The sequence below is a fragment of the Pteropus alecto genome, unplaced genomic scaffold (genome assembly GCF_000325575.1).
Source record: "Pteropus alecto unplaced genomic scaffold, ASM32557v1 scaffold79, whole genome shotgun sequence".
Classification (NCBI taxonomy): Eukaryota; Metazoa; Chordata; class Mammalia; order Chiroptera; family Pteropodidae; genus Pteropus; species Pteropus alecto.
The window spans coordinates 3,867,543-3,879,714 of NW_006494612.1; the positions used below are offsets into that span (position 1 = coordinate 3,867,543).

At 42.1% G+C, this 12,172-nt stretch overlaps 1 protein-coding gene across 1 annotated transcript in view; it reads left to right on the forward strand.

Moving 5' to 3' along the window:
• The window catches only part of SOBP (sine oculis binding protein homolog), a 138,854-nt gene that overhangs the window by 77,561 nt on the left and 49,121 nt on the right, over window positions 1-12,172 (forward strand). The window contains exon 5 of the mRNA XM_006926184.3: window positions 11,405-11,500. Within this exon, the coding sequence (XP_006926246.1) occupies window positions 11,405-11,500 (96 nt within the window). The remainder of the gene's footprint in view (window positions 1-11,404; window positions 11,501-12,172) is intronic.

A 12,172-nucleotide genomic window follows, 5' to 3' on the forward strand; every position in this document is an offset into this window, starting at 1 on the left:
CATCCTCCCCGTCCTGCCATGCTTCCTCCTCTCTGTCTCATACCTCAAGTGCAGAATCTTGAAAAGGCCATTGCCTTCTATCCTGGGGGGCTTAGGGTTTCGATCTGATCAGGCTTTGGCTGTGTTCTTGTTGCCTGTGTTGCCTCTGGCCTAGTAAACTGACCTTCGGGCCTTTACCTCCAGGGAGGTGCTCACCTCCATTTGAGCTGCATTGGTCATCGGTGCTTCACCACAAAGAGGGGTGATTTTCCTCTCTCCTACATGGAACCACAGGGACATTTGAGCCATGACTTCTCTGCCTTCTAGTAACATCTACAGTTTCTGTTGCTTATCGTCAGCCCAGCTTCTCCTGCTGACTGTGCTACTGAGGAAGAGCCAGTGTGGTGTGGGGGTCATGAGCCTATGCCTGGTGGCTTGACACCCACGTTCAGGTTCCCGCTTTGCCACGATAAACTCTTTAGCATTGGACAAGTTCCTTAACTTCTCCACCCTTCAGATTCCTTGCTGGCAAAATGGAGGTGGTAGTAGTAATATGGGCCTCATAAGGGTTTGGGGAACTTTAATGAGCCGAAGTCTGCAAAATGCTTAGCATGGTGCCTGCCAAGGCACAAACTTTAGTCTTAATGTTACTATCAAAGTGACTTCTATATTGAGTTTTCTTCCTTTGTGGTGACAGCTCCATGAAGCAAGTGGTGATATTCTTTCCAGTGGGGTACAGTCTGTGATCCGGGAACCTCCTTCTAATGCAGTTCCCCATTATCTCATATCTAGAACCACACTGGGCAGTTGCGATATGAGGGTACAGAGGAACTGGGATAGTTTGGGAGTTTTGGTAACCTGAAAGGTTGGGTGAAGGAGGGACAGGGCTGCTCACTGTGCAGAGCAAAAAACACATCTTGTTCTCAGTTATACTAAAAAGGGAAATGATGTGGAAACCCAGATAACTTCTTATCTTTTGTCACCTGGGCTTTGATTCCAAAATATACCTCCTAGAAATGTTATGATAATAATGATGACGATGATAATAATAATAATGTGACAGAGGAGCAACTTTTAGGTGAAATTATCATCTAGAAGTGGACCTTAACCTGATACTCAGCTATTGGCTTCAACAGACCCTTCTCTCCACACCAATTCTGCTCAAGCGATTACCCCCTATTTAAACAAGCCACAATCCTACTTTTATTACCTCCGTTTATCATCTGCAGAATGACTGGGATTTAAAATTAGGACTCCGGAGAGTGTCGTTTGAGCAGAGGAGGTTATTTATGAAGCCCCTTTGCTGCTGTCTTTGCATTTGGCTCCTCAGAGAGGCCCCTTGGTCTTGGTTTTGGGAAAAAGACAATTCAGACTTTGTTCCTTTAAGCCTCTGTTAACAGGTCAGGTGGCACATGGATCATAATTGAAGCTGTCAGGAAGACCATGCTGTTCAGAGTCACATCCCCACCTCACACTCTGAAAGACCCAGGGGCAGAGTGAATGGATATTGGCTCCCTGTCTTTCTCCTTTGCCTGCTTCTACTAGTGTAAAGCACAGCACCACTCCACAATTGGTCAGGGCACTTATGTGGAGAGCACGCAGTCACAGTCGGGATTTTACTCCTAGTCCTGGTCTTTCTGCTTTGTGTTCAGGCCAATTTTAGATCTTTACAAACATTGCATATTCTCACTTCGACTTCTTACAAAAGAAATTGTATCTTTAAAATAAATTGTATATGGGCCACTATTATAGGATGTTGACTATAAAACTGCCCCAGGCCAGAGCAGTGACCAGGGTGACCCTCATGTGGCTGTCCAGAGTGGAGGACCAGAATGGCCAGTCCAAGGCTATGTCCAGGAGGGACAGGAAGCTCCAGCCAGGCCAAATGCACAGGTCAAAGGGCTCAAGGTGTGGTCGGAGTCATGGGTGAGGGTCCAGAGCTGGGAACGATATGGAAGTGGGCTCAAGTCAGAGCTGGTAGAGAACCAGTGGCAAGAGTACAGGGCGGTTACTGAGAACACCTTGGGGCATCTAAAGGCCAAACTTACAGGTGGACACCTAAGGATGGGGTAGACTGAGGCTCAGCATATGAACTGTCCAGAGAAGCTGTAGGCATCCCTGTTGTATCTGGACCCTGCTTATGGCACTTCTGTAGTTGCTGGTGGAAGAAAAGAAAGTTAAGTTGGGCTGAGTAGAAAAGCTTTATTACAGATAATAATTGTGACATCAAGGTGTCTGACGGGTATGGCTGCTAATTCAGAATTTATAATCCTTGACCTCAGAATTAGGATTCAAGGACACCATTTGTTTCAGCTTGTGACTCAGCCATCCATGACCACCATCCCTGGGGTATGCCCTTTGAGTTATTTCTTCTGTAAGTAGTGAGAGAATGTGCACTGATTCATCCACATCCTCTCACGTGTTTTCTGGTGTTCAGCTCCCTTTTGCCAAGACCCATATGCGTGTGATGTGGCAGGTCACTATGAAGGGTTTGTTCTGTGACCAGGACACAGCAAGCTAACACTCCTAGGAGGACCCTGACCTAAACCTCTTGTATCATCTTCCCACCAGCTGTGCTCATTAGCCATTGACATTGCTCTGTCTCGATCATTCCTAGTCGTGGAGGGTGTTGTGGTATTGAACGGAGGCTGGTGAACTGGCCTTTGGCTCCCCACAGCCCCACCTTGAAGAATCTCCACAGTTTAGTCAAGTCCAGGGACTCAGTTCCACCAGTTCATTCAAGAGTCTGCACTGCTTTGATGAACTGACTCATGCTAACCAAAGTCACCATCTGCATTTGTATACTAGAATGCCAGGACTAAATGAGATAAGACACACAAACGTCCCTTATAGTCTGTACAGCATCCTCTATGGGATTAATAAAAAATAATATGATAACATTGATAATGCTTTTAGAAATTCACAAAGGAAATTGCTAAAGGATCTGAATAGTTGAGTGAGCTCTGTAGGACATGTCCTTCTGCAGCTGATGGGTTTAGGTGTATAATCAGTGATCCTAGGGTTATTTAATAAGAGGTTAAAGAGGTTGGTTGGTTTTAAGAATTAATTTTATAAATTTTGAAATACTCTCTCCTTCAGGATGTGCCAGAGACCTACTGACTTGTGCTTGCTTTTTTTCTGGCCTCTCTTTTCCTAGGCTCTTTTTCAGAGCACCTTGCCCCCTTCAGTTATATTTGTCATTAAATACCCGTCTTTCTTAATTGCCTTGGTATATTCAATCTTGGCATGCTAAAACCAAAGAATTATGAAAACCTCCCTTAGTTGATGATATATATATTGTTAAATTAATGACATTAGTATTTTAGAATTATTCCACATTTATTTTATGTAATTTTTTTTTTTTAACACTAGCAAAGAGGTAGTAGATCATTGGGGTTTAGAGTGTAGACTTGGGAGGCAGACCGCCTAGGTTTGAATCCTTATTCTGCCACTTGTTAGCTGTGTGACTTTGTGTAAACTACATAATCTCGCTGTGCTCCAATTTCCTCATACAAAAATGGAGGCTCGTACCACCTTGTAAGATTTTGCTTTGGTTTTGTTTGCGTGTGTGTGTTAAATGGATTAGTACGTACACAGCACTTAGAATGGTGTCTGGTGCCTACGTAAGAGATGTAGGAATGTCAGCCGTTCGTAGGAATCTCTGATAATATCCAGAGCGGTACCTTTATCTGGTTCTAGTGTGTTTCCTATTCCCATTGGAGGCCAGGTTATTTCTAGGGAGACTTCCTGTGGTTAGTAAATCTCCTCCGTAACGTCTGGATCCTTTCCTAGCCTTACAGATGGGGTCCTGGAGGCCCCTTCCAGCCCTTGCCTGTTTCACATTATCTCTAATTTCTCAGGTCCATCATGAGGTCTGTACATAAAGACATGAGTTCAGCCCCTTCTGCCTAGTGATTTCAGAGAAGAGGAATAAAAAGACCACCTGAAATGCCTAGATTAGGCCAATTATTCGAGCATTTTATAGGCACCCACCAGTAGCAAAGTGGAGTCATCTGTGGTTCCCTGCCTTTTGTTTCCACTCTAGGGTCTCTGGGTAATAGATGCAAATGAATAGTGAAAAAGCCAAAAGGCAAGCGGTGGGTGGAGGCAGGAGGTGGGGGAGGGGAGCAATCAAGGAGCCCAGATAATCCACCATGGATCAAGGGTTCTGGGAAAATCAGAAGCTGCCTGGGATGTGATGGTGGTGTGTGTGACTGTAGCAGAGAATAGAAAAGAAGGCTGCGAGCCCCAGCTGCTGGGCCTTACCTGCAGACCCTTTGAAAAAACAGTTCTTACCAAACAAAGACACTCAGGTGACCTAACAAAGAGCAGTGCAAGATAAATCCAGAAGGGTCACCTGTCTGATAAAGGAAAAATAGATCAGAAAAATGAAAAGCAGAAACAAGGATTTTCAGAACCACTTAGCAACTGCTCTGATTATTCCAGACACAGCTGGAATGTGCTGGGAAGAGCATGATGTATTTTAGTTTGTGTGGTAGCTGTATTTCAGGCTGATGTGGAATCTGTGGCTGTAACTGTCATGCAGTCCATTAGGGCCCTTGAGTAAGGACAGCCATTAATCAGGCACGAGATCAGCCCCATTGCCTCACGCACTCACAGCTCCGAGTGGCTCTGACCTGACATCGTTTAAGGAGATGCTCATGGAGGCCATAAACATGATTCGATTCCCATTATCTTCATGTTGCATATTTGTTACCGTTATTCTTTGAAGACTCCAAATTGGATATAAAAAATTTATGATATATATAAAGGTTTGTAGGGAGTGAAAAAATAGCTGCAGCCAATCAGTCCCCCTCATTCATCAGAGATGTGTGAGCTGTCAGAGGAGCCTGAAGAGGTGTAGAGAGAGCCCCTCTGCCCGCTGGTTGAGGAGGATGGAGAAGTAGCAAGAACGTCACTAGGAAAATAGCTTCTCCTTCGGCTCACATGCAAAATGGGCATTTAAATACCTTTTATTAAAAGAACAAAGTAAAATAGCACTATTGCTGGAATCTCATAGTCAGTCTTCAGTGATGAGCTAATGAAAGGGAGGGCAAGGGATTCTGATGCAAAGATGCATAGTAACGTGAATTGAGCAGATGCCTGGGTCCACAGATTTGTGTTTCTGAATGCCTGGGGTATCTCCAGAGCAGGCAGCCCAATGCCAGGTGGGAGTCCTCTGTCTAGGAGAAAGAGCTCTACCCACGCTGTGTGCATAGACAGTCCTGCCCACGAGCTGTGCAACTCTCTGTGATCTGTTCAGTGACTTGAATATTTGCAGAGAAACAGCTGATACCGAAGGGGTTTCCATTTGTAGAAGTAGGGAATTCAGAGTGGAGAAAAACAAAAACACTCTGGGCCCTGGCTTAGGAAAAGCAAAGGGTTAAGGAATCCATTCAATTTATATTGACTGGATTGTTTGTTTTACAAGGTCCTCCGCTGAGCATGGGGACTTCATCCATATTGCTTGGTCTCTAACCTCAAGCAGTGGTAGGGAAGATAAGACATGAGTCAGAACTAAGATGTTGCACCAAGTTATACCCAGACTGACTTGGGGCACTATAACTAGGTGAGACATCAGAAACAGGGAGCAAGGCACCAGGTTGGTTAATCTAGGAATGGACTTTTGGGGATGAGACAAAGACCAGAGATTAGACTGACCTTTGTTAGGCAAAGGTCAGTTTAGATGGGAGGCAGAGGAGAGAAACATGTGAGATAAAAGGATTATTGGTTGTTGTCTGAATCAAGGACAAGATTTACAGTGAGGCTAAGACCCTTGTATGTAACCAAATGAGAGGAAAAGTGTTGAGCAGAGGTGCATCGGATAGTCAGGGAAGGTCCAGGTGTGAGACAAGTGTGATCAGAGAACTCTGGCAGAGGCCTGCTGAAACTCAGGGATAGGGAGGACTCTTGAGGTTTAGGGGCAGAACACTTGCCTTTGAGGACTGGAGTGTAAGGCAGAATGTCCAGCTGCTAGAGTTAAAGGATAGGAACCCATTCATTCATTCATTCATTCACTCACCACTTATGAAGCCTTTAAAATATGCCAGGAACTAGAGGAGGCTCTGGAGATTAGCAGCTGAATAGAACAGATTCTGCACTCAAGGACTTTACAGATTAGTGGGGAGGGCAAACACATACATGGTCACAATACAATGTGGTGGATAGAATGGACACATATACAGGAACAGAGGGGCACAGAGCCCAAGTTAGGACCAGGAGGAAGCGGTCTTATATAGCTTCCTAAAGAAGCTGCAGTTTGAACAAAGTCTTAAAGGATGCATTAGAATTTTCTAAGAGAAGTGGGGAAGAGGGGTGGAATCGGATTTTACCCTGAGAAAATGGGGTAAAGGGCAGGAACTCAGTGGAAGGGAACTGAGACTTTAGTCATGAGGAGTTGGGCCACCAAGATGAGAATAACTGGGAAGTAACTCAAGCGGAAGCAGTAACTACTCTTCAGGCTTCCTTTTGTTATTCCAGCCCAGGGAATTTCACTGAGAGGCAAAGAAAATGGGCTGACCTTTATGTCAAGTTCACAACACACTGAAAGGCCGCATGTGACAGCGTTGTTTCTTTCTCTCTGAGCTTCCTCAAGAGAACATGTGTACGCATTTGACAAAGGAAGGATAGAGCAGAAAATGGGATATCAGAAAATAAAATTCCAAAAATTTTCAGAAGTGGTATCCCTGTGCTTTTATCTTGAATTTTGAAAAAGAAATTCTATTACTTCTGGTTCGAAAAATTATTTATGAAATATAAATTTTTTTCTCTACAACTATTCATCTCTCAGCTTGTTTCTACAACTTTGAGATGCACTATTTCTGATGTTCCCAAGTCTGGTGATGACACCACATGTGTGAGATGACATGTGTTACATCCGCCACAGCTCTGGAAAGCTAAGTCTGGAAACTCTGCAGAACTCTCCCCAGGCAGAACCTTTTCTTGTTTCCAAAAGAAATTCTGAAATCACAATGACACAGAGGTGTAAACTCCCATTCATTGCAGAGAGGTCTTAACTCTGGAAGCCTGATTACCTTTCTACTTAAATGGCAGCAGTGTTAACCTTTTCATTGAGTCAGAAACATCTCACTTTTCTGGGGTAGGTAAATGGAGCTGTTTTTAGAAGGTTCTACATTTTCTAAAGGAGTCTTCTAGAGGAGGCAGAATGCTGACCTTGCTCAAATATGCATGGGCACCAAAGTTTGGTCCAAAGGAAGAAGTGAACTCTTTGAGGGAGAACGAAAGTCTGCTGTATGGAACAGTCATAATAAAAAAGTGAATTAGGGATGATTCATAGGGAGAGATGAATACAAAGTTTGTTAAAGCCAGAGATTTTTGAAGTAGAGAGGCAATTAGTCTAAGTTTCTCCCATAATCTAACATTTATTCAAGTGCTAGGCACAACGTGAGAATGGATGCATGACTGTCAGCAAGATTGGGACATCCCCTTGCAGATTAATTGAAGGATTTTAATTTTTATTTCTATTTTTATGGCAGAAGTGAAGCTGTCTTAGAATAATAGATCAAAAATGCACTTTTGGTCTTACAGTCACATTTGTAGTCAAATACAAAAAAACAGTTTCCCATTTGCTTTCCTCCAGGGTTGGCACAAATATCTATCATATTAGTCAGAATAAGGCTGTTGAATAAGACACACGGAGAGAGTTAGTTCATCATGATGTGTCTTGACATTCCTTCTGTCAGAACTGGTCACTCCGGAACAAAGTCAGACATCAACACAGGCCTCCTGGCCCCAGTGGATAGCAAGAGCTGGCAGTGGGGTGGTCTGCCTCGAGACAAGCAATTAGAGAAGGCATCATCTGTAGAGAATTTAAGAACAATAGTAAAACCAGCTGAAAGTCAGTCTGTTTTATGTTATTACCATGACCGGTGATTCTGAACGTCTTCAGGGTTTAAACACCCCTCCCTGTAGGGGTTGTCAGCTCCCTTGTCACCCCCACCCCCTTGATATGCCATTGTCGGCCACCCAAAATGGGTAGATGCAGGATAAGGCCCTGGCTTCAATATATAAGAGGTTATAAAACACTGTAAGATTATTCGACATGGAGGGAAAGGGAATTCCTGTGGATTTTGTCTAATGTTGCCACCAAGTTGCTATAGACTGATAACAGAGACCACGCCTACAGAGCACTTACTGTTGAAGATCTAGTGGTAATGAACCGGACACCATCCTACCTTTGGGAAGCTTACAGTGGAGTGGAGGCAGCCAAAATCACGCCAGCCCATGTAAGGGTGCACGTGTCTAGTCTAAGAGAAAGAGAATGGAGATATTTCACCTGGCTAGAGAGGTTCAGTAAGGCCTTTTTGAGGAAGTGGTCTAGTAGTTCTTCTATGATTATTTGTTATACCAGACACTAAAAATAAATAGAATTTTTTGCCCACAAGGCATTAGTCATGGAATCTCTGGAATCTTTTTTGCCAACTCTGCCAAGGCCTCCTCTTGGTACTGGTAGCCACTCTCCTCAGACAGGTGGTTCTCAGCCCTGCCTGTACATTACAGTCACCTGAGAGCTTTTTATTTATTTATTTTTTAAAAACACCTATGTTCAGGCCCCACCCTGATCCAATTAAATCAGTCTTGGAAAAGTCTGGGGAGGCCGGGAAGAGAGGTCAGACACCAATATGTTATAAAAAAAAAAAAAATGATTCTAATTGCAGCCAGAGTACAGAACTACTTCCTTAGATGAATGCAATTATTTTAACTCAATTGGTAAGAATAATTTTAAATTTTACCTTACAAAACTTCAGAATGCAGAGAATCACTTCGGTGAGAGGGCGCGTGAGTGTGAGTGTGCGAGTGTGCGTGAGTACGAGTGTGCGTACCCACGGAGGTGATCGTATTGGGTCTCCTCGCACGTCAGGTGCTTTCCGTCTCTGTGGCGTGCTGTGGAAATGCAGCAAATAGTTTCTTAGACTCTGGAATCAAGTTGATTGTCAGAGGCAGACCATTCTGCCAGCACCACATGAGTTTGATGCAGAGGCAAATATGTGGTTCAATAAAGAAGCAAGTTTCTGGCTTTCTCCACTTCCAGTCACCTTAATTCCCCTCTCCTTTCTCTTACACAGCTGCTTTATTTAGCCTCATAAGTTATGAGGCTTTATATGAAATCTTATAGCCCCTTTGAGGAAGCACATTCAAATCTTAGAATTTTTTTGTTCTTTAAAAACATAAAAAACATTGTGAGCACCTTACATGTAAGCGGAATGAATGTATTTTTACCACTAATGTTGAAAATATCCCCAGGCATCTGGTGTGTATGAATGTGTATACATAGTACATGCATAATAAACATATTCTACCTTATGAATATTTATATACAAGATACATATATATTGAACATAGACATACATATGTAAATAGTAGCCCTTGTAAACTATATGCAAAGTGTGTTTCCAAGCATATGTATCAGAGTGCATCAGGAATACGATCAACCTCCACCAAGTTTAGCCATATTTTGAGGTGGCATTTTGTACAGAGTTGTTTATGGTAGGGTCTAGTTGCGATCCATGTATGAATTTTTTTTTTCCCCACCACTTATATGTTCATTAAGTACCAACTAAAAGTAAGGCACTGGGCATGGCAGAGTAAGAAAGATAAAATAGACGTTGTTGTCTTCGAGAGACCTATACCTCACGGAGTGGCTTAAAATTCAGTTACGAAGAATCTAACGTCGTCCCTGCCTATTGACATCTCACTGCTTTCTTTAGCTGCCTTTTATTTATATGCTCCACTTTAAAATGGGACCCATTTAAGCCTATATTTACTTAAACCTTAATGGAGTTGCACACTAGAACTGATGCAGAGAGAAGAAACATCACGGGTTTCAGTGCCTTGATAGCCATTAGACACGACCACTGCTTACACATTTTCCTCTGTCACATATAGTCCAGTCTTATACCTGCATTTTTACTTTTATTCCGATTTGTTAAGGGGGAAGAAAGGAACAATAAAAAGACACCAAATCCCAGAGATGTTCATAAATCTCAAAAATGAAATCAAAATAGAGCATGTGCTCTCTCCCCCCACAAACTTCTAGAAACTCAAGTATTAGTGCCAGTGACATTCCACTTCCAAATTCCATCCGTTTCCCACCCTGCAATAAGTAGCAGAAGCCTTTATGGAAACCAAGCTATACATTCTCAAATGTACAAACCACGGATCCCTTTCTAAAATGACAATCTGCAGTCTAGCCGAGGAGCTCTGAGTGATACTTGTCAGCGGGCAGATTTCACTCCATTAGAGGAGAAACAATACATAAACGCTGTCGTCGCTATGCTCATTGTTTTCTCCACCTCAATCCATACATCACAACAGGTAGTTCTCAGCTGTTCCCTTGGTGCCAGACATACATTTTATCTAAAGAGACAGCAGACAGAACTACCTGCTGCTTCCTGTGCGGCTCTCCCTGTGTTTCTCTCCTTTTTCCTACTTCACTTGGGCTTTTTAAATTCAGCTGGCAGGGAGCCAGGAGCTCATCATTTTAATGCAGTGCAAAATGGAATATGCATAATTATATGCAAGCCATATGTGAGGGAGACAGCTCAGCTGTGAATTTCAGGAGGCCAGGAAAGAGAGAGCAGTTAGGGCTAAGATGAGATGAGAGCAGAACAGAGTGCAAGTGTCACCCAAATGAGTGGTTTAATGAGTGTGCTGCAGACACGCCTCCTTTCACCTACCTCTCCCTTCTCTCCAACTCCAAACCAGAAACCGATGAAGATTAGAAAGAGAAGACTGTATGCAAGTGGTATTGCTGATGGGTTCTGTTAATGTCTCCATTTAAACTTCAGCTTTCTTAATTAACAGTGTAGATCAAAATAACCAGTAACTTTTAATGCAGCTTCTTAATTAAATCTATTTTTAACTGCCTTTGATTGAAGAATCATTGTTCTTACTAGATCATTGCTCCTTTCAGATTTTTATTTAAAAATTGAGGGGAATCTCTAATAGTATTACAATGCAAAATATAACTATGCAAATTGCTTTTCTTATGGCCTTGCTATTAGAATTTTTAAAAAGTGCATTCATTATCTAGAGGTTGCTTAAGCATGCCAAAAAGTTTAAACACGTACGTATGTCATATAATCCTAAATGTGCAACTAAAGTCACTGGAAGACTGAAGTGGTGGTAATTTCCAACAAAATTATTTTATTTTGGTTTGCTTTTATCATATTGTTTTAAATATTACCCCACAACGAATTTGCATGTTCAAACTAAACTTCGTAAAGAAAAAAAAAAATCCCAAATTTTCATATCTAAAAGGCGTACTGCGTATTTAAACAAACTTCTTAATAATGTTGTTATTTCTGGATTCCCGTTTGTTTAATGATCTGAGCTGTTATGCTTTTAGCTTTTTTTTCTTCCATTATTTGTAAGTCCCTAAATAGGCCATTATATTTCCCTTCAGGCTAGAGATGAAGATGGACATGCTGAAAATTTTCCCCAGCAGCACTATGCTAAGGAAACTCCAAGGCTTGCCTTCAAGAATAACTGCGAACTACTTGTAAGAATAATATACTTACAACAAGTCTAGAATGTTACTTTAGCACAGTGAAAAGAGTTTTTGAAAGGGTTTGTTCATTATTACATAATTTATGAAGTATTATAGTTTTTCTGTGTAGAGTACTAAATGCTAATTCTGATATCGCTGAATATTAATTATAAGATCTCAAATTGTTTGCAAATCTTTTATATCTGATTGTAGAGCTTGGATGGCCCTGTCTTTATTAGCTTGTTTTGTGTAGTAGTTTATAAGCAGCCATTTGGAGAACGGCTAGTAGAGTTAAAAATATAGAGAAAGACAGTTGATACATGTAGCTTGGGAAAAAAAAAATCTCTCCCCCACCCCTCCTCCTACTTCCTAATTGTACACTATTTTAGGAGACAACATGGTAATATTTTGTTCTGCTAGGAAAGATAGCAGAGTTAACACGCAGTACTCCCTTTAGAATTCAAGTATTCCTACACTCTCTTGCCAAACTCAATCAGGCACTTTTCCTCTCTCCTATGCAGAAGTCAAAGCAGCGACAGGATGCGGGGATGTTTACAAGTCGTGAGAGAGAGGATATCAGCTGTGACAGGGACTCTGTTCCAACGCAGGGTTAATTTGCTGTTCATTTTAGCATTTACAGCGAGACAAGAATGCCTTATATTTCTATTAAATGAATCTGTTGGG